Source organism: Platalea leucorodia (assembly GCF_965183815.1).
Source record: "Platalea leucorodia genome assembly, chromosome: 10".
In the NCBI taxonomy this organism is placed as follows: Eukaryota; Metazoa; Chordata; class Aves; order Pelecaniformes; family Threskiornithidae; genus Platalea; species Platalea leucorodia.
This window is the reverse complement of record NC_138832.1, coordinates 1,603,485-1,626,549: the sequence shown is the minus strand read 5'-3', so window position 1 is coordinate 1,626,549 and position 23,065 is coordinate 1,603,485. Positions and strand designations below refer to the sequence as shown.

The following is a 23,065-nucleotide window of genomic DNA, read 5'->3' as shown; positions in this document are numbered from 1 at the left end:
CATACACAACGGCTGGCACAGACTCAAGTTGAAAAGTCAAGTAACTCGGTAAGAAAATCCCAGAATTAAAGGCTGCGGTGCGTTAGTTTGGACGCCTCTCTACAGCTCTAAGTACACCGTCACTTGCTGGTGGACGCTCGTTTTGTTCAGGGCCCAGCACACCTGATTTACATCTCTGCTTGTCCTCATCAAGAGGAGTTCTCCTCATCCTTGAAAACAGGCAGACGGCCTTTTGTACTACACTACGTTCATCCCCAGCGCTGGATACAGACTAGCTTGCCTCCTCCTGACACCAAGCTGGGCTTATTATCATATTTGAGTGTTTTACAGGCCTGAAAACACGTTCCCAGCATCACCCCCACTCCAGAGCAAAGCCACTCGGCATATGCAAATCAATGCCAGTGCTGCAAGGCATTTGCTAAGTTTTCTTAATTCACCTGAGAGGCCAGGGGCTGATTTTTCACGCTATTTTTGTACGTTCAGCCACAGATCACGAATGACTTAGCGCAGCTGCGATTATAAAAGGATTTCTACAACCCAGGCCCCAGGTGCCTCCTGAAGAGCATCCGTTTGTGGCCCTTTTAAGAGCTTCGCTACTGGCGATTTCCCTGGTATCACAGAAGAAACCTCTGCGGCAGAGGTAGGACCAGGATCCAGTTCTCCAAGAAAGATCCTCAACTGACATTACCCGGCCTCGGGACCATTAAACCTCTTCCTCTGCTTTCCACCTCATTCATTCCCCTCCCCACACCTCTCTACCCAGTGTCCACGCTGAACAAAGCAGAGCTTCAGCAGACGGCGTGCTGAAGGCTACATCAACAGGTACGTCCTTGAGGACCACGGCCAGGCTAGGATGAGAACGGTGATTCCTGTCCTTATGGGAAGGGGACTACCCGTGGCCAATCTGTCTGCCCCCCTCTCAGCGCTGCTGGGCAGGAAGATGTTCTCAGCAGTGGCATCGTGACACAGCCTTCGCCCTCACTGTAAGCCTTGGGATCAGCCCTAGAAGAAAACTAGTCCTTGCAGCGAGAGAGACAACAGTATTGGGGAAAAAACCATGTGCAACAAGACTAGACCACGTCTCAGGACACGCATGTGCGTGGAGGCCAGCTTAGGGTTACACAATTGATTTTAATTCTGGTATTCCTTGACTTCAACATTCTTGACTTTGTAACTAGCATTATTTTAACAAATGCTTTGTCATTACTTTTCCTAGGTTTTTAAAAGCCAAAATAACAACAAAGCATGAAATCACATCACGTTACACCGCATTAACCCCTAACTGGGGTCCTCAGCACAGTCAGGGGTTTATAGATCCACCTCCCAGTCCTCTGGCACTGGAGCCAATGGAGTAACTGGCAACAGGAGCAGACCTCTGTTCTCTGGACGGGCCAACGAGCAGGTCCAGAGGACACGCTTCGCTACGAGCCGAGGACAGGGCTGTTCTCTGTAGTGCCTTCTTTTATCAAATACAAGTCTTTTCCTCCCCGTCTTCATCTGCTGCTCAGCTCCCTGCCCCCCGTTGCAGACCAGCCCGGCTGTGTTTTCTGCTGGCTGTCAGCTGGACAGCATTAACGGCTCCCAGCACCAGATTGTTCCCGAGCAGCAGGGAAGTACACTCACAGGGCAATTCCCACTCTTAGGGAGTAGCGTACGCTCTGTAAACATACAGGCTCCCCATTAATAAAGGGATAATTACTTTTTGAACGTAAGCAAAACAGCATCTTTTCCCTCGTATTGTTCTTAGGAACGGCTGGTTTCCTTTTTGTTTTGGGGAGCTTTCCCCCACCCCGCTGCAAGCATCCCTCCCTAACCATGAGAAATTTCAGCTCCCGCAGCTCACGTCTGCTGAAGGAGAGAAATGGCCTTTCAGCAGAAGCGTCGGTCAGCCCTCATCATCCCACGCGTGGGGCAGAAGTGGGTGGGCAGGGGTCCTGCAGGCCTGTCCCTGCTGCAGCGGTCCTCGGGAGCCGCAGCCCTGGGGGTGCGGGACGGGGGTAGGTGCCCCGGGGCTGCTGCCCACGCTCCCCGGGGAGCTGCGTGCGGTGACTCAGGCAGGGGACAAGGCAGCCAGCTCCGCTCCGGCACAGCCAGACATCGTGAGCAGGGAGGCAGCAGCTAATGAATGAGACCCAGCTGTTGGCAAGAAGAGCAGGAACTCGAGCAGAAATTGGATAGGGATCTGGGGAGGAAGGAGGAGAGCAAAGAGCTGCCTGTGGACGTGAAATGGCTCGGCAGGACTTGAGCTTCAAGGCTTAAAGGCTGTTTTGGGGCGGGGGGGGGGCAGAGATGCACAAGGGACCGCGGAGGCTGCGTGCGTGCAGGCTTGCAGCGTAACGCAGGAGGAGCCGGTGGCTGCGCACCTCTGTGTCCTCACACTACAGCTGTGCCTTCCCCTGCCATAAATTACTGGGAAAACTGAAGAAAAACACAGGCTAATGGGGCTGAGATGGGAAAAGGATACACTGAGGGCTTAGAATAGAATAGGGTGGGAAAGAAGGCTGGCCACTGAGGAAAACTAGGATACAACAGCAGGATGGAGGAGGCACATCATGTATCTGGAGGTCAAGGAGAAGGCAGATTCAGCAGGACAGGATTACTGGGACGTACAGGATCGAGAGAATCTGGGAGATAAATAGGGGCGCAGGGGCAAAATGGGGGATGGAGACGCAACAGAAGACTCCTCTACAGGGGTCCAGGCAAGGCAAATCAGGTTGTCACGGGGGGAGGCCAACAGCAGGGGTAACCAGGGACCCACGTTATAGCATGGACTTAGACCCAGCTACGAGGCTACGGGTGCAGGATGGGCTCTTGTCAGTAACCGCCAATATCATGAGATCCTTACCATTCTTCACTTGGATTGCTGAGCCTTGGCCTTGGAGGTGGACCACAGCTGGCTGCAAACGAGATCACAGGGATTTAAAATTAATGGGAAACGCTGCATCATTTTACAGCAACTCGACACACCTCCACAGCACTGGGGACCAGTACAGAGGCACGAGAGCACCCTGAAATCACTAATGCTTTTCATAAATGAAAAAGGAATATCAGAGCAGCCAACAACAACAAGTTTAAGTACTGGTGAAGAGGTGAGAAGCCCAAGCCAGATTAACACGGCTTTCTTTTGGGCAATAAAAAGGGTGAGCTCAGGCACTCAGTGCAGCTATGGTTTAGCCCACGCAAGAAGGGGTGGGTTTTTTTCAGAGCTATACCGTTGAACACAACATTAGCAAACATAGCCAGTAAGGTTTACAAAAATCCAGCCAAAGCTGGGTTTTTCCCATGAAAGAAGATCAACCAACCTGGATGTCTCTGGAGCCGGCCTTGTCTGTGGCACCTGCAAAACGCAATTTCACATCATTGAAGAGGAAGCTTGAAAGAGCTGCAGTAAACACTCCTATAAATAAAACTTCTCTTACCCCAAAATAACCATTAAACCCCCGTTTTTAACAGAAGGAGGACAGTAACAGCGGTATGGGGTACAGCTTAATGTTAAAAAGTACCTAAACGAGAAAAAGAGTCATCCTACTTTTTCCTGTTTTATTCCTGCATTTCTGTCCTCAAAATTCCCCAACATTATTCAACCAGTTTCCACTAGAAGGAAAAATTGCACAACCCTTTTCCTGATCGGTAGTGGCAATAAAGCCTCTTGGCTGCAAGGATTACAAGTTTCACTCCGCAGTAACTCAGGTCATTCATTGCATTCAAGCTACATGCTGAAATCTCTTTTCTCCGAGAGCCAAATCTCTATTAAAGAGGAGATGCTTGCGGGCAGCACTCTGGAGTGCTAAGGACCTCATGCTGCTCCTGGCCTCTGCTTTGGCAACTTCGGAGATAGACACTGAGAAGTCAACCAAGTTTTCCTTTGAGAGCCCTGCGAGCTATAGGGTAATAGTCCCGATTTCTCTGAAGATGCTTTTTTTAATACTAGACTGTTCGTATATGTAAAACAAACACCACTGATGTGAACTTCCACTAATCTGCATTTTAAAGAGTTATTAAATTCAGGGATTTTAGCAAAATAATTGGCACATGACTCTATTGAGAAACAATATGGTGTGGATACAAAGAAACAAAGAAAAATGAAACCAAGAACTGCAGGAGAAAAACATATTTTCATCTGGCTGGTCCGGGAGGCAAGCTGCCTCGGTTCGTGCGGTTCCCGGGCTGGCTTAGCGGCTGGGCTAAGCGTCAGCCTTCCCGGTCCCAACGCAAAGCTAGGCTTCGCATCAGCTTAAGAGGAATTAACATGAACACGGAGTCACCGCCAGGAAGAGCCACCGTGCAGCCAGTTTGCACACACAGAAATCGGTCACTGGCAGAATTCAGTGGGATGCTTAAAAGCAACCGAGGCTCCGCAGGTCTTTGCTGCTCCTTCTCTGCATCCTCCTCTGCCAGGCACCGCGTCGCCCGCAGCATCGCACCCGCGGGGCTGCAGAACCGCTGCTGCTCCTCTCGTCCCCCCGCCGGCGTGAGGATGAGCCCAGGAATGCCTGAGTCCTACACAAGGGCGCTGCGCCGTCGTGTTCGGACCCTACGCTGTCCCCAGCTGGAAACCTGGAGCCTTTTTATTGACTGGTAGAGCAGCGGTGCCGCCGTGGCACCTCCCGCGTCCCCCCAGCGCGCAAGGGCTCTGAGCAGAGATGGGGACAAACTGGTTACCTGAGGGGCCCTGCAGTCCAGGCGGTCCCTGAGGGCCCGGCGGGCCAGGGGGGCCAGGCGGTCCCATGACGGTTGTGCCGGGAATCCCGGGGATGCCGGGAATGCCGGGGGGACCCTGGGGCCCAGGAGGACCTGGTGGCCCTTGGGGACCGTTGGGCCCTGGAGGACCAGCCTTTTTACCTGAAAAACAGAAGGGCAAATGTTAGCTTCTCCGCACGCTGAGTATGGGATGGTCTTTTACCTACAGGAAAGCCCCGGGAACGAGGAAAGCAGAAGACTGGGGATGGCTCATTGCAGGCTGGAGGGCAGGGACAAGGAGGAGCACTCAAGCAGCCGGGGTGGGGCAGGGGTCCTGCAGCTCTGCCCCATGAGGACAATGCTGCCGGCAGGGCAGAAGCAGGACACCGCCTTGCAGGCTCCTTCCAGCATGTAGAATTACATTTGCATGAGGCACATGGACTCTCCAAGGCCTCCCAAGAGATGGAGGCACAGAGGGTCTCTGCCCCAGAGCTCCGGCCCCAGCCCCGGGAGGTCCTGCAGCCCTCGACAGCAGCGCGCCCGAGAGCTGGGGGCACCCCGATGCAAGGTTAGGGTGCTCCCTTGGACCAACTGCAGGCTGCAAGGCAACACACTGAAAGCTGGAGTATTAAAAGTCGAGATGAGCCGCTCTGCAGCTTCTCAGGTTTCCGTTTTTTGACAGAAACCAGTTGCAATCTTTTCTACCTGCTGCGTATGTATGCATTAGCAAATAATCCCCATGGCTTGATCTCCTGGCCGAGGGAGAGCGGTGCCTCCAGAGGGCAGTTCAGAGCTGAACTTCAGCTCCTCTCCAGCAGCTGCCGAGCGGCCAGGGCGTGCAGGAGGCATCCCTGCAACGCGGCACCTTGCCATGGTGCGATGAGGACGCGCCCAACGCGCACGAAGGACTGAAGATGCTACAATGCCTCGAAATAAATAACACGTGCATTTTGGGCTTTGGATGGAGGGGTTAGGGAAGGACTAACCCAACCAGGAGGATGAAACACTGAAGAATTGCCACGCTCCTCAAACACATCTCATCACGCGGTCCCAGGAAGAGAAATAGCAGGAGCCTGTAAGTAAAGACTCTTAGCAGGCACAGACGCAGTGGGCTGAAATAAGGCCTGCAGGGAAAGCCTGACCCATGCTCTCCTCATTTTCCAGATCCCTGATAGGAATTATGTTCTTTTGATGTCATTTTAAAAATGCAACTTTGTAACAGCTTTTATGCCAAAGAGCTTTATTAACTTCACAAAATTGCTTCAACTGTGGAAACAAAGTCTGCTGTAGGACAGAATTAAACACTTTTTTAGATGACAGCAGCAGTTAGGATATGAAATAATGGTTATTGGAATGGTTTCTGAGTACCTTTATGTTCTTGTTTCTCTACTAAATATCCAGCTTCGTCATGGAACAAAGCTATAACGTAAAACCCATCTATTTTAGTTAGCGCCGAAGTGGAAATCTCTAGACGGCCGCTAGCCACGAACAAGGGCACAGGGAAATCAGCGTAGGACAACTGTGCCGTTCAGCTGCAACAGGCAGAAAACCAAGTTAAAGCAAGCACGGGGGATTGAAGGAATACGGGTATCCTACAAAAACGGGGCAAAGCTTACGGGGACAAATCGTTCGCGGCAGTGTTTCTGCCCAGATTAGCAGCCGTGTCTTCAAATCTGAGCTGGCCACAAGCCAGCCTTCCTCTAACCCAGCCATTCTCCTTCTCCTCGGGTTAATGACGTGCTGTGGAAATTATCATCTTGCATCAAACCCCTCACCAATTGCCCCTAAAGCACACTTACTGAATTCTTCTCATTCACATCCCCTCCGATCTAGGCCATCCAAAGGAAGGATCATATGCAGTAAGTCAGGAATCCTGCTGCTGTCGCTCCTTGCTTTCCCTCCCAAGAGGGATACGCATTACAGCTGGTTTAACTAATCCGTCTCAGAAATCTGGTCTGCTACTCAATGAGCTGCTAGTTTAGCAGTACAACAATTGCACATAATTCTGATGCCGCACAGGGACACTCATTTTTCTGTGCATTGCCCCTCCTTCAAGTAATTTCAACTACTTTTCTGCCTTAATGGAGCCTCACTTGTTGAAGTCACAAGGCAAAAAATAGATATTCAGTACGTATAAAGCTCTCGATTCATCTCCTGACGGCGGGGACCCCGGCCCCAGCCGGAGCAGCTCTCCAGGGAGGGTCTCCAGCACCAAGTCCCAGCGTGCCAAGCCTCCGTCTTTACCCACATGCACTAGGCAGGCTCAAAACTCAAAGCAGGCAGCACCAGCCAGTTTTCCTTGATCATCGTTCACCAAACAATACGCTCTAATTCTAAAAAAAATTAAATGTGACAATACCATAAAATTAAACTATTTTATACAGCGCTACAGCTGTATATAATACAGCTCTATGAGATCCCCCTGCTACTCCAGAATTGCTGTGAATACCACAGTCATCATTTGTTATTAGTTCGGCTGATTTAACACGGGTTTAGGGTTTCAGAGTTTTGTTAGGACAAACTTCTCAAACATAAAATTTTATGCTGCTTTTGAGGGTAAACATAAACTAAGCTTCTAACTGCGGCCTGTCTCAACCTCTCAGCCATAAATGTTGAGTTTGTATCCAAGGATTAAAAACGATTTGATGTGCTCTTAAAGTAGCACAGATGTGCAAAGCCCGGCTGCTCTTGCTGCCGCAGGTCGCGACAGCGGGCTGGAGCCCAGGCCACGTGCCGGCATGCGCGGGAACGCCTCTCGAGGGACCCTGCGAAGTGCCGAACAGCTACATTTTCTGTTAATTAAATATACATTAGGTGCAATAGGTAGTAAGCAGAGAGTTGACGTTGCAGTGGTCGGTGCTTTGCTGCGTGGCTCGGCCACGAGCCCGTGCTGCACGCCGGCGCCTGCGCGAGCCCTCGATACGCTGGGCTCCCCGGGCTTCAGAGCAGCACAGCCCCGAGTCGCACACTGTTTCTGCACTTCTCGTAACCTGCAACCCCCCGCGAGCATGCACCATGGTTTTAAAAGCGTGCACAGAAGTGTTTTGATGGTTAGGAGGAGCAAAAATGGGTAATTTGGCTGCGTTTCCGTGAAATCAGGGAACTTGAACCCTTTAGCTCGCTCAAGTGCCTGGTAGCAAGTAAGCGTATGACCGTAAGCATTCCCAGGAGTCCTATGCAAACAGGGATGGCATCAGGCACCCCATGGAAACATAGGGCTACCTCCCAAAGAACCCAACTCACAACAACTCATCCACAGGCATTGTAAAAAATACCCAATCACCCATTGCAAACAGCTTGAGGAACATAAGAAAGTCAGACAAAATACCTGTGGGCTGACCAACACTCATAACGGATGCATAAAATAGGTTAATTTGAGGTTAATACACAACCAGAAGTGAGATGCAGAGCGTATCTACGTTGACTTTGGTGGGTCTGAAGGAGACCCCAACCTGCAGCAAGATGCATGGCAGGACAGGGATGAAAGCTAAAGCTGTTGTGGCAGAGACGGCCTGGCAAACAGCGAGCGGCTCCCGATAGCTGGTACGTGACTCAACTCTGCTCAACTACTTAATTACAGCATCTTCAGAATTACTTCCATACAACGTAATCGACTTCCTCGAGCTTTTAAGGGAGGCTTCAAGGAGCGCCTCTGCCCCCCGGTTGATGCGGTCCTGCCACGGCAAGGCGGGAGCAGGAGAGCAAGCCATGGTCCGCGCCGTGGGACCCCGCACCACGTTAGCCCCTGCCCTTCCCGGGGAGGGAACCTGCCTTCTCCTTCATGCTGGCTAAAGAGAATTCACAGGCAGGTAACACAGGCATGGAAAGGAAAAGTAAATTAAAACTTAGACTTACCCTTTTTCTTGTTTTTAACGGAACTTGGACCTACAAAGGAAAAAAAAAAAAAAGAAATTCAGTGATCATTTAATCTTAGAAAATCCCCACTGCCACCAACACCCACCAACCCAGAGGCTGCCTCTCCAGAGCCGGAACAAAACTGGCAGCAAAACCAGTAAGCCGGTTGAGTTTTCTGTTGCTGCTGTGAAGGTATAACAATTAATATAACAAGATACAGCGATACCGGGACCCGGGCCTGCTTTACCCTCTCTCAAACCATCAACCCGTGGCTGGTGTAACACGAGTGACGGAGTTTTGGGGGCTCTCCAGGAGGGCATCTCCCCCCTTTACTGCCAAGACGAGTTAAACCACCCGCCTGTGGCCAACAGCCATAACCTTGAGCCGGAGCTTTACTCTCTGGTACTGGCTTAGCTCCAGCTCTGCCCAACGCCGCTCAGAGCTTTGCCATACGTATCCCCCGAGGTCGCCGACAGCAGCGCGGCACGTCAAACTTTCAGGCAGCAGAAATCCTGAGACTCAACAGAACCTATTTAAAAACACGATCCCTGCACAGCAGATTATTTTTCAAGCGGACAAATGGACGCATTTGCGGTCTATGCAGCCACACACGAATTTTCTCTGTTAGCTTGAAATTGCCAAGCTTCACATTCAAAGCTGACACATTTTGCTTCCCGACGAGGACAGGTTAGAAGAAAATTCACACGACTCAGCTCTCAGCTGATAGCAGTCACCCAAATACTTGCGAGCCAAATTGTTTAAAAATAATAATAAAATACTAAAAAAAAACAAAAGCAAAGAATTAGTATGAACTGGCTTATTTAAACAATGGGAATACAAGCCTCCCTAGCACGAAGTGAAAACATTTACAGTGAAGCTGAGAAACTACATGACTTTTTAAGTAGAAGCTGAAGTGTGAAACATGTTCCATTGCTTCCTCAAAAATTAATCAGGGATGGGAATGAACTGCGAAAATCCCCAAATCTTCCCTCACTGTTCATCAGTGAAATCCCTCTAAAATCTGGGCTTAAACACAGATCGAAGACCGAAATCACCTTTAACTGAGATATGCTTATAACGAGTGGGAGGTAACGAGGTTGCTTTGAGTCAGCACTGGTAAAAAAAGACAAATTACCAATTAATACAGAAGTGCCACGTTCCCATGGCTAGGTGGAAAGAGGAGAGAAGGCCCAGAGAAACACGCAATAACCTTACGGATGCCTTTTCAACAGGAATATTCATTTGCCTACATTATGCTGTTGGGTCATGGGAAAATTATGGTATCATCTGATTTATTACTTCTGCTAATTTACTGGTTTGTTACTAATCCATATATTCACAGTATTAAAACACACAGATAAGACAAGACACAGGTTTCTGGCAATGCCAGTCCCAGTATCTTGCTAGGGAGCGACAACGAGGCCAAGCAGCAGGTCCATCGCCAGCAGATGAACTGCAAAACCTTTCACGTTTGGCAAACACCCACCGCCTCCTCTTTTTGCATTTTCTGAGCTCCCGCATGGCAGAAGGAGCCGCAATCACGTCAGCCGTCTCCGCCGGCCCTCATCTTCGGCACAGGCTAGTTAATAACAATTCCAGTGAAGAGAAAGAAATTGTCTGGGGGACGGCATTTAGAAAAAAAAAAAAACTAACACAGCAAGCAAAATGCGAGTGCTGTGTATGTGTTTCTTCAGACCTCGGAGTCACGAGAGTTTATTTCATGTTATATATATCACACCATTAGCGCTATAACCAGAGTGAAAGTACAAATAGCTGCGGCGAGCCAAACACATTTGAACTGGATGGAACCAATTAGCTTCAAAGATGAATGGGAGGAATGAGAACCACATGCGATGTCAATGTTCACAGTCTATATTACAACACACGCATCTGTTCCAGGCACGGCAGAGAGAGATGTTACGGCTGTGCAAGTGAATCTTTCGACAAACACAAAAATACTTCTGACATGAAAAAAAACACAATATTATTAGCCTTGGGAGCTTCTGAGTCTCTGGAGTTTGCATCTGTTCGTCTCCCAATAGGAGGGGGCGGATAATTTGATTGTAGCAGGGAGCCGTAAGGTTCATCTGATACACCAGAAGACAGAATTTTCCTCATTTTTGCTCAAAATGGTAAACTCGTTGGACCTTTCTCAGTTTCGTCTAAAATGGTAATGAAGTCTCTTGCCGAGTTTGGGAAGCAGAGCTCCACCAAAACATCAGATCTGTATTTCCTTCAGTATGAAAGGCACTGAGGCACAAGGCTTGAAAACTTTACTCGAAATACATTGTCCCAACACATATGTGCAGAGGAGAAAAAAACCCCCATCTTTTCTGACATGCTTTTCCGAGGCCACACCCCAATATTTAAGCGATAAAGCCTGTTACACACTACAGTGGTTGAATGCGTATGACCCGCTGGTTAGCTGTTAACTGATGGAGCAGGTTAAATACCTACAAGTTAGGCAAGCCTAAGTCTTTCCCAGTCTTCTCCTACAGTTAATCCCACCCCGCCATCCCACTCCTCCTGCGGAGAGGCTCCCGGTCTCCAAGCCTTTCACACTACCCACACTTCTTTAGCGTAGTTTCACGGAGGCCATTAGATGACTTGATTCCAAGGAAGGTCTAGGAGAAGTTACTTCTTTTTTGCTTCAAGATTGCAGACTACACTATGTTCCTCTACAGCATCAAAAGCTTTATAAAAAAACAAGTTACAGGATACCTACTGCTGCTCCGGAGTCCACAAGACCTGCCATCTCCTTGTAGAAGGAAATTGGGTTGACTTGAAGAATTCTCCACCGATCCACGCTGCCTGCTACCGCTCTCGTCTCTGCTTGCAGGGGCTTCCCTGCAGCGCTTTTGAGGATTTATGCACGTCCCGGTGGGACCCGAGAGCAACCCGACCCATCAGCTGTGCCCCAGCACCTCTTTTCCCTTCTTTATAAAAATAACCTCGAGTTTGCTTTTCTGCACTTTTCTGACATCACCACTGTTCCTCACGAATTCCTTAAAGTATCTGCTATGAACTTGCGAGAGACCAAGCTCGTGGTCTGGACTGCTGGTACAAAACGCGACAGCCACCCAGGCATAGCTCTTTTTCTCCATATATGCTTGGGCTCGACTTTTGGACTTCTTCCTACCAATCCCACCTATCTCCCACCTCCTTTCCGCATGCTGTCTGCTTGTGTTTGAGGTCAAACCAGACCCCAGACCAAGGGAAGTCCAATCCCTTCTACATCTCCTGTCTTTCATCTGAAATGAAATTTATGCTTATGCTCTAATCCATCCTTGAAGGAGCTGTCAGCTCTGTTCAACCCTGCATTTTAGCTTTGCTTTGCAGAGGAAGGAAAGTTGACGAGAACTGTTAATACAGAAGAGGACCAGGATATCAGAGAGGACAGGCTGGATGGCTTTGAAGGATAATAAGCATGGAATGAGATTCAGTCATACAAAATGCATAGTGCTATAAATTATAAATAGAGAGGGAATAATAAACTGTTCTGCTGGATGGTGGAGCTCCTCAGATGGAGCTGCGGAGGACAACGTCTGCACGTGCTGAGTTGCTGTCACACAGCCAGGAAAGGCAGAAATGCAATCCTGAAACAGATCAGTGGAAATACCTCTGGCAGACGTGGGGCAATACTGATGCCGCTCAGCAGGTGGGGGCGAAAAACTTGGGAGTGATGCAGTCAATCCTGATCATCTACATATGGAAAGGTGAATTTAAATGAGAAAAATGTCACAGAAGGGCTCCTGGGAAGGTCGAGAAGTGGTCAAGCAGAGCTCACCTGGTTGGCCATCAATACTGGGAAAAGGATGAGAGCACCACTGGGAAAGGCTACGGTGATGGGCATGGAGGGAGAAGACCTGTTAGGGCTTAAAGGACAGCGCTGGCACATCCTCACATGTGTGAATTGCTCCCCAAGACCATTAAGTGGGGAATGAGAAGGCTTCTTCTAACCTCCAGAAGGAGGAGGACAGTTTTGGAGGGGGTCTTCTGGCTCAGAGCGAGCCCTCCGGTGTCACAGGTCACTGCTCTCAAAAGTTCACCAGTCCCTTTGGAAAGTGGTGAGTTTATTTTTTGTCTAACTACTAAAGCCATAGCCACTAAGCTATGAAGCGGGCTGCTAGCCTGACTTGAAACGTTTAAGCTAGCTACCTGATCTACTTCTAAAATTTATCATCTCTTTCATTGGATTTCCTGTAGGAAAAGCCCACCGACTCCTGCTGCAATAACTCAGGCCAGCTCTACCGTCTGCCAGCTGAGTTCTTCATCTCAGGATGGGGTTTTGCCAGCAAAGGTGTTAGAGCAGCAAGGCTGCATGCTGGGCTTTTGAAGACCCTGGCTTTGAACAGTGCTTGAGACCTAGACTTCTCCAAAAGCTTATTTTCCACATCCGTTGGGAAAATAAAAGGGAATGATAATAGAAAAGGAGGGAATATAAAACCAGCAAGAGTGGTAAACTTTAAGGGAAAGGTACAAGCAGGAAAATACAGCTCTGTATGATAACGAAACAGCCACCCTGGAGGCCTTGTGCCCGCAGAGCCATCCAGCAAGAGCCATCCCATCGGCAAGGGGAAGGCGCCAAGCAATGCCAAGTCACTTCTAGCAGAAGTGGCCACGGGTTTTAGCACCGAGCCACTTCAGATGCAAACTTCTCACCTAAGCTAAAGAAAATATTTGCGATAGCTGAGTTTTTGTTGGGTACAACCGCAGATGTGGCCCAGCAAGCAGCAGAAGACCTCTAACCGTGCTCCAGGGAGCAGGTTCTAGCCCGCAGCTCCTGCAGCCCTAGCATCTGCTGGATCATTTCCAAGGGCTTCAGAAAAAAACAGATGGTGATGCAACTCGAGGATATTACATATTACATGTTTTCTCTTATAAAGATTAATAGAGTTTACCCCCTCCCCCCCCCCCCGATCTTTCTTTCTGCGTGCTACACACTGCTATGATTTACTATAAATACAAAAATATCAAAAACTTCTTTAGGACATATGCTGATACAAACAGTATGTTAAAAAAACCCTGCATTCACTTATTAGTTATGTGTGTGGATTAACAAGAAATAGTTTAAATTCCTGCAAAACAGTTCAAACTGGTTTTATTGATGGGAACAGATCTTTGTAATTACGCTTATTTTATATAAAACCTATAAAAGGTTGACCATTACAGAAATCAGTTGAACAAAGGGCGCGTACCTAGGAAGGCTGCTGAACTTTCTCAAATTCTCAGTTGCCAAGAGCAGAACAAAGCCCTCGAGTGCCGCTACCGTATTCTAGCAGCACCCACATTCAATCCAGAACAAAGACGTCTACCGATGTTTTCAAGGTGTTTGACCATTTTGGAAAGGGACACCGCAGCAGCCACCGTGTCCTCTATAGGCTGTGCCGACCCACTTTCAGCATTCACTGCTTGCTCCTAGGATTATTAAAGCATCCCATTTCTATTTTCCTAGCACTAAATTACTACGGTATAGCATCAATCTTCTTACCTAAGCATGGCTCTGGTTTGGGGAATATGTAAGACCAGATAATACAACTGAGCCATCTCCACGTTACCATCACCACTCCGCCTCCGAGAGAAGAGAAGACGGAGGTACCGAGAAGTTATCGTCATCCCAGGTTACAAGCAGAAGCAGAGACAAAATCTTGATGATTAATGATATGTTAGTGTCCTCCAGAAATGCCACATCACTTCTCACTCATTCATAAAATAAGCACAAGGTGACCTGAAATCATTACATCTACAGCTACTTTCAAGACAAACATCTAATTTTGAAAACAGAAGTGGGGAGCTCTGTGTGACTAATCTAATAAGCACATTTTCAAAACTATATTGTCTTTGTGCACTAAAAAAAAAAAATAAAATTGCATCTTTTTCTTTGAAGTATGAGCTTCTGGGTGTAGTTGGAAGAATAATATTAGATTTAACGATCACTGTTCTCAACAGCTATGGAAATTTGTGTAAAGTATTTTTCCAAATCCTGCTGACCATCTGGTTTACAAAGAGACCACTTACTAAATCTCAGACAAAGCTCCGAATACTGCCCAACTCCAGCAGTAACTTCTGGAGAACAGATAGCTAACAGAATTTGAAATGAGTTCCTGGACATTAGTCGGGATACCATTATTAATGGAGTTACTGAAACATGTAAGGGCGCTGGCCAAAATGAAGTTATTCTCCATTTGCGTGCAGGGATTTTTTTCTTCAAGGATCCTGGATTCTCAATAAACACAATGCACAAAGGGAAGAGAAGAGACAGAAGCCGAGCACGGCAGCCAGGCTCTGTGGTGCAGCGGATGAGCGCCCCAGGACTCAAGGACTCGGGTCCTGCTGACCCTCAGGTTACCATTCAACCCAGCAACGTGGGTTGTCTCCATCTCTCATAGAAAGCTCTGACCACCAAGTGCCCTCCGGCCGTGAAAGCTTCCACCTCTCCGGGAAGGGAGTTCTCTGCCACTTGGGGCTTCCTAAAAAGAGGGGCAAGGCAGCTATTAAAACGTTACCATTCCCGACCCACGCCTGGGAATTAACCAGTCCTGTCAACTGTCACAGACGTTAAGACCAGAAGGAACCACGATGATGATCAAGTATTAAAGAAGTCCTACCCGTTAAGCCTTCCATCAATCCCTCTATCTCTATTTGACCAACACTAAAGGCGGAGGGGGTGGAAAGAAAAGCTCAAGCGTTACTTGAGATTTCAAGTGAGGAAGAATCTACTACCTTCTTTGATATAACTTGTCTCAATGAATAATAAAAAACCTCCACTTTAGTCAAACTTCCGAAACTCAGTTGTTTCATTTACAGAACTGGTGTAATGATATTTACTTCATTCACATGGGTATGAGATATGTAAAGCTTTTCAAATATTTTTAAGTGCGGCGTTATTAATGCCAGACTACGCTGGAGTTGGGGAAAGAAGGATGTTAGCTCCCAAACACATGCTTAATCTAGAACATGTGGTTTTGGGGGAGGTTTGGAACCAATATGTTTTCAACATTTTCAGGAAATTTGGTCTATCCAGATGAAAGCTTCTTGGACCCTACTGAAATATCAGTCAGTGATACAAATACTGAAACAAAATGAGTTTTTTCCCTTCCCTGAAAAAGAAAGTGCTTCTTCACCAATTCCAGAGAAAAAGGCAACAGACCTTGAAGAGCAGCTTTGGTATTATTACTCCAGAATATTTAGAAAATATGATAAATTATAGATCTAGGAAAACATGCGAGAAGTAAAACGCATCGTGCACTACTCAAAACTTGGGGCATGCCTTGCCAGAGGGTTTTTTTGGGGGTGGGGTGAGGAAGGGAGGTCTTCTGCTAAGTGCGGAGGAAAGATGCTGCCCGCAATTACGGGCAGAATGGCTGAATCCAAGTTAGGGATGCGATGTCCCCGGTACAAGGGCAGTACCGATTTCAATAAATCAGAGTATAGTGAATATATCACATACCAGAATGGGGAGCTCAGTGTACGAAGTGGGGGAAGGGCGAAACAGTGCTGCTTGATATATTCGTACGTAAGGCAGAGCCCAAGGCCATTCAGTTTTTCCTCAACCGCTATTGTTACTTCTCTCTCTGCATTTGTTTCAGTTTTGTTTTAAACTCTTCAAAATTCATGTGTGAACACAGTCACCCTTCATTGTCTTTCTCTGGTTACATCTTAAATTGAGATGCTCCATGACGACATCCCATAAAACAGCACTCCCTCCTTGACCTTCATCTAACAGCATCTTCCCTCCGCAGCCGTACCACGAGCCACGCCTGGAGGACAGCCCAGCCTGCTGCTCCACCTTCTCGGCACTTAAACTCCATGCACAGTAGAAACACAAGCCCTACATTTCAGGAATCTTTGCTTAGTGGTAGCCCTGTCATATTCTGGAATTATAGGCTGCTAAAATCCCAGGACTGGCTCGGAGCCGATTTATAGCTGACGCTTCTTCTGATACCCCACCCCTGTGCTGAATTAAACTGCCTAGCGCTCAAAGCCAGTCTCCTCCAGCCTGGGAGATCAAGAGGAGTTCACACCTCATCTTGTACTCTTTTGAGGCACTCCCTTGGCTACATCCACTTTTTGAGGCTATTCTTCTTCTTCTTTAAGGACTTTTCACATGTCTCCCTATGTCTCCAGGGGAGGTATCCTGCACTGAGGTCTCCCCTGACACTTCTGGGACACTATGCTGCTTGGCCAGAGGGTCTGAGAAGAGCTTGTGCATCAACACCAAAGGCTGAGAATCATTTCTCTTGTGGTGAGTTAAGTATGCGAGTGGCTTTCTGCTGCCTCATTGCTCTTCTCCTCTGAGCAATCCGTCAAAGGACAAGCCTACACCCATGTGTCACCCAGATGATCAGATGCTGCTCCAGGAGCTCCATGGATCAGTAGCCTGCTCCCTCCCTATTCCTCTGATCCCATACACCAAACCCCAGTTCAAGCTTATCGGTCTAAAAGACAAACGGAGGCAAGTCACAGCTCATCCCTGCCCCATCTCTCGAGGCCCTGGAGTGACACTAGATGCCAGAGAGCCACAATCTCTCTTCCTCAGACAGCTTCAGACTATGTAAGATCTCATCATGTAACAGGTTTTTTTTGTTGTTGCCGAAGTTTTTTTTCTCCTGCCAATACTCAGAGAGATTTTTGCCTGGTTTGACAAGTAAAACACAGGACACTTCGCATCAGGGAATAACTTAATCAAGCTCATAGAGAATGGGAGGACAGTCAAATGCAAAAATACAGAGACACTGGCCAACAGCGACAGTAGGTTGCAATGTGCTTTATACTGATCTTTAATCATATTAACAGGGAAAAAAGTCTTTAGTTACTGCAGTTCAAGATGATCAGAACTGAAGTGAGAGCAAAAGAGACAGACCTAAGAGGCCATCCATCAACAACCTGGTTCACTGGTCCAGGTAAAGGCACCTTGTCGAGCAATCACCCTCTGCCCCAGCTGGAGAGGGGGACGGAGCAGGATGAATGTAGTTGCTCTCATGCATTTACAAGGTTTTTCCACCCTAAAAAGGACGGTGTGACTCGTAGGTCACCAGCTGCTGTTTGAAGGGACCTGTGCTGGAGCATGTAGAGACCCGCTAGCCCTGCGCACCTCCCAAGGGCTTTTTGGCACAAGGAACGACATAGGTGTGGGGTCACGAAGAACCAGGCTGGAAGAGCAACCATCCTTTAGAAGTCTGTCACCTCTGTCATGGCGTTGGTCCCGCTTTGGGGGAGAGGGCTGGGTCCAGTCCCCTCCTGGGGTCCCCTCCACCCTACGTCACTCCACGACCTCAGCTCTGCTTCTCCGACAGCCAGAGCTCTGCTGAAAATCACTGCTCACTGCTTTCTCGAGGGCCGCAGAGGTATCCTTACCGCAACGGGAAGCTCCATCCCTCCCTACAGCAAGGAACGACCGGCTGATTTATTTCCTTAGTTCCACCCAGACCCACTGAGATCGGTGGCAAGGTACCAGGACAGCCTACTGATACCACGAAGGCTTTTAAAAAAATATCTCCAGTCTCCACTGAGTAGGTGCAAGCACACCACAGTGCAAATATGTTCACGAACAAAGACAAAATCCTGCTCCCAATTAACCACAGAGCCACTGTTGCTGGCAAAATAATATTGCACTGCCTTCTCAAAAACACAAAAACCCCATCAAACATTAATCTCCACCCTTCTTAACTCTGCTCCCACATAATCAGTCCCAGCCAAGTTCCTGGGGTTCACACCAGAACCTGTGGCCATCATAGTTCATTTTCCGCACTCTCACTGGCTATGGAAGAAGAATATGATGTGCCTTTTGTTTTCCTTCAGGCATTTAGGTTGGATTCCAAATGCTGGATCTTTACAGCAGAGCTGACAAACAACATTACTATTTCTAATTCAAGTATCTCAAGGCTTTTTTTGGCTCGCTGGCTGGACTCACAAGGCTTATTTTCTATACAGCACTGCACCCTATTGCTTCCTTTATCAATACCACATATTTGAATTCAACAATTTAAAGCGTAGTATTACAGCTGTGTTTTTATTTTGTTTGTTTTATTCGGTTGTTGCTTAACACAAAACATTCTGACATTTTAAGTCATATCCCACTAAGATAAACAACTAACATATGTCATGAATTCCAGTAGAAATGATTCCCAAGTGGTGCTGCAGCAAGGTTTTAACCAAGCGCCCGAAAGGCTCTCTTCGACTGCTTGCTGGATGTTTTAAATGCATTCTTCCCCAGCACAGCTATCCATAAGGAATCGAGGGCAGGTGGGAGGAAATCTCTTTGACTATCTCATCCCTGCAGAACTGTACATGTTTTTCTTCCTCCTGTACCTAATTCTGCCTAATTGGATTGAAAACCTCTGTAGCGTTGAACAGCTATCTGTAAACCAACGGTTTAATTACATGGAACAGCACGGCATCTATACCCAAAGATATATCTGTGTGCATATACATGTACTGCTATTTGTATGAATCTGAAAAGGGGTCTGAAGGAGACCCCCGAGAGACCCCGCCGCTCTTTGGGCAGCCAAAGTCAAGTCCCCGCAGCAGTCACGCCACAGCGACGTGCTGCCTGGCTCAGCCGCCTCTTGAGTTTATCCATTCACGGCATTTCAAACGGATGAACGGACTTCACCAAATCCTGCTCGTATCAACGAGGTCAGTTTTGAATCCAACAGTGTTGCCATACACCACAGCCAACAGAGCCCTGAGGAAAACATGCAGCCGCCATGCCTAATTCACAGCTTCTTCCCCAAAGAGCTTCCCAGCGGTGGTGGTGGTCAGCTTTGTGCAACAGTACTTTTCTTACGGCTCGTGTATCTGGTCTACTACGGCCGAGTGGATTTTTAATGAGTGGCAAGACAGGTCACAACTGAAGACAACTTCACAATTCCCACCACCAGCATGGCAACTCTGGGTTTGGCTATTCAGTCCTGCCGCCGCCCCCCCAGACAGAAAAATAAGCTTCTTCAGCCCCCTATCTGCAGAAGGCAGATACCCCGTAGTCGCTGCAGCAGGACCCCGAGCCGGGACCACTGTACCTGGCCATTCGGAAAGGCGTACGCGATCCAGCTCAGCACCAGTTCCTCAGCCTTTGTGCTCGAGCTGATCTGCAACCAGATGGGCTTGGAGCATGTGCTAAGCAAACTTGTGTCTGCCTGCAAAATACTCTGTGGATGTGGCCAGAGAGCCAGTTTATTCACAGAAATCAAAGCTCAGCTGCAAATACTTCAGTACGACAGACAATAGAGCCTCTCATACTGTGGGAAAGAAATCACCAGCTACTAGTTGAGTTCAGCATTTACAGCGTTCGGTGCACGGCATCCATAGTTCAGATGCACACATAGTTCAGATGCAATTGCATTCCTGCCCGGCTGGAACATCTGCTCTCCTCTCATTAGTCCTGGCCATGTTTTATAACAGAAGAAACTATCTGAGATTCCTGAACTTCAGTATTTGACCCGAGGCGTTATGAAAAGCCCTGGTTTTCAGAAGTGGAATTCATACAGAATCACCAGTCACTTCTAATAATGTTGGTCCCTGCTTAACATGCAGTTGTAAAAAAAGCTTAAAAGTTTAGTTCAAGTTTCAGCAAAGCCTGCTGAAGAACGCACCGTAGGCTAAGCACTGGGAATCCATCAGGACAACTCTGAAACCCACCCAGAAGCGCAATCAGCGCAAGCATCTGAAAATGCAACCGAGGCGAGAATCTGACCGGAGAATTCCGCCTGAATATCCCCTGCATCTCCAAACCTTTCGGCGGTCATCCCACCACCTTATCTGAACCAGACGGGAGGTACCAGGGGAGGACAAACACACACCAAAACAGCTCTGTGGATGGAACAAATCAACAGCACCTAATCACAGCTTTATAAATATTAAGAATAATGAAGCGGAGTTTCTTTTGGAGCAATCCGGATCACAACTGGAAGGGCTGGTGAAGAAGACAAGAGGCAAATGGAGGTTGTGTATGGATCAGGACATGTTGATTATTACACTGTGAACCCTGCGACCTGGAAAAATTCCTCATCACGGCCGCTGCGCAATTGGGCTTGTGCCTCTCCCAGCAAGTTAAGTGCTTTTAACATTTACACATCCAGTTGGGACAGCAACATAGCAGAGTTCAATGAGGAATTCTGGACTCCAGCAATTTTCAGAGCCTGGTTCCTTCTTGCTGGCTGATGCAGCACATCCTCATGAAAATATCACCCTCGACGCAGACTGCAGGAACGAACGTCACCACCAGGCTTTCCACATCACGCCCCTTCTAGGTACAGAAAGCGACTCCAAAATCTTTAAGCTGAACTAGCACACTGGCTCAAGCCTGGATGTTAACACCTCTGCTTTCCCAACGCGCTCGGGCTACGTGGAGCTTCCCTCAAATTACGTCTTGCTTGGGTATCTACCATAACATGTTGCTGGATGACAAACCACCGCCTATGGCTTCCCAAGACAGGCTTCAGCAAAGCTTGCTAATGGACACTGCAGTGAATTTGACCTCAGAGTAATTTCAGTATTAAAAAAAATGAATTCAGAGTAGTTTGAACCAAGGATACACTGAAGATGCTTCAGCTGTCTAAAAATGTATTCTCTTAAAAGTTATACCTAGAGCAAGAAGATCCCCTTTAATATCACCTTCACCTTTCCTTTAATTTGTTTCCAGAAATGACACAGTATTAACCCACCACTGCTGTAACAGAGCTGAAAGCAGGACCAAAATATTATTCTGGGTTTTTAGACAGTTGTTAAGCTTCTCTGGATCTGTCTCAGTGGAAACGTCGGTTAGAAATGAGCACCGACACAAGACCCTGGTCTGAAACAGTTAGTTACCTGTATTTTGGCTTAGTTACCTATATTTTTATCAATATATCTTCAAGGCAGAAAAGTGCCTGGGGTATAACACCTTATACAAACAGCCTGCCTTATTATAATCAGCACAGGTATAGCATGTAGGTACGGATCTGTAAATGAGCTGTAGTCTTTAATTTTACTGTAGTAATAACATGTACTGACAGCGATGCCACAGGAAAGGGATGGAGACTGTCCATGAAGATTCAAACATCATCTTAATTCTTCCATTCTCCCATTTTGGGGGAAATCACGAAGAAATTCTGGGGGAAATGAGTAAGCGCAAGCACTTTGTGGCGAGCCTTTCTTTTGGGACCGTCCCCTGTGCTCCAGTATCCAGGAAATGTTCTGTATTTACTGAGTGCTCATCACCATGGTTTCGGAGCACAATAAGGCTCTATCGCCCTTCGTGCATCTGCGTTTCTGGGAATGCCTGGGCTTTGGGGAATTGCACGGGGCCAACACAAAGGCACCGATTGTTCTGGAGGCAGAGGGACGAACCTGCCCTTTCCAAAGGAGAGGAAGCCGGCAGGAAAAGTTGCTATTGTGATCTGGATATAACAAAAAAAAAAAAAAAAAAAAAAAAAGCCCTATTGCATCGTCAGCGCCGCCAGGTCAGGAGGGGGGACGGGGACGGCCGAGACGCGGCACCTGCGGGAGCGGGGGCTGCCTGGGGGCACGGAGGGAGCCAGGCACCCCCAGCCAGGCTCTGGCATCAGCTACCTGCTAAACCACCCTAAACCCACCCTAAACCCACCCTAAACCCATCCTAAAGCCACCAATGAATACCAACAAGGTGAAACACTGAACCCGCGTAGCTGGTACATCACTTCCAAAGCTCCAGGTAGAAGCAGGGATGGAGACGCGCTTCTGCTCTCCCCGCATTTAATTTTCATTTCGACAAAAGCCGTTTGCAGCGTTGAAACCCGCGAGTTCTCATCAAGGCCTTTCCTCGGCAGCAAGGACTGCCAAAGTAGTAGGAACCAAATTGTTGTCAGCTTAAGGACAGCCATCTGCTCAGCCTCTTCCCAGCTGCCATGCTCCAAATCAAAGAATGGGTAACAATCACTTATGTTTCTCACCAAGCTCAATATGAAAAAATCTAGGAAGGGAAAAAAAAAACCCCAAACCAAAAAGCAAAAACCAAACAAACCAGGAAAGCAGCACGGCAGGGATCTAACTGGGAACAGAGATGAAAGTAGGAGAAAAAGAAACTAGTTTGTTTTTTTTTTAAAACAATGTTTTTTAAAGAGTCCTATTGACATCTGCTTTGTAAATGCTCTGTCATTATTTATAACCTCAAGAGCACAGAATTGTCTCTGTAGTTACAACCATGCTACTCCCATATTTTGGCTTTGTTAGCAAAGAGTCAGCAGCATTTTTACTGGTGCTCTGGGAATAGAGATCTAACATTTCATACACAGTTTATTTAAAAGTGGACTAATTTAACATTCTTGATGGTTCCTTTTAGCACAACTGTTGCTAATTACCAGCTCCAGAATGATTTGTTAATCTGGGAGCAACAGCGGTTCCACAGCAGCATAAATACACCAAGACAAAAAGGAAGGAGGGGAAAAAGAGAAAAATAAAAGAGAGACACTGGAGAAGGTCAAGTTTTAGTGAACTAAAGCAAATTAAGTGACAGGTGGAGTTGGTAACGCAAAGTAGAAAGAACACCGTAAAACGGAGCTGTAAAGGGGAT

The 23,065-nt window shown here is 47.7% G+C and overlaps 1 protein-coding gene across 1 annotated transcript in view; it reads right to left on the bottom strand.

The window, feature by feature from the left end:
- The window catches only part of EDA (ectodysplasin A), a gene marked incomplete at its 5' end in the record, with an annotated part of 82,965 nt that overhangs the window by 3,416 nt on the left and 56,484 nt on the right, over positions 1-23,065 (bottom strand). The window contains 4 exons of the mRNA XM_082323417.1: positions 2,846-2,897; positions 3,303-3,337; positions 4,663-4,842; positions 8,536-8,565. Of these exons, the coding sequence (XP_082179543.1) occupies positions 2,846-2,897; positions 3,303-3,337; positions 4,663-4,842; positions 8,536-8,565 (297 nt within the window). The remainder of the gene's footprint in view (positions 1-2,845; positions 2,898-3,302; positions 3,338-4,662; positions 4,843-8,535; positions 8,566-23,065) is intronic.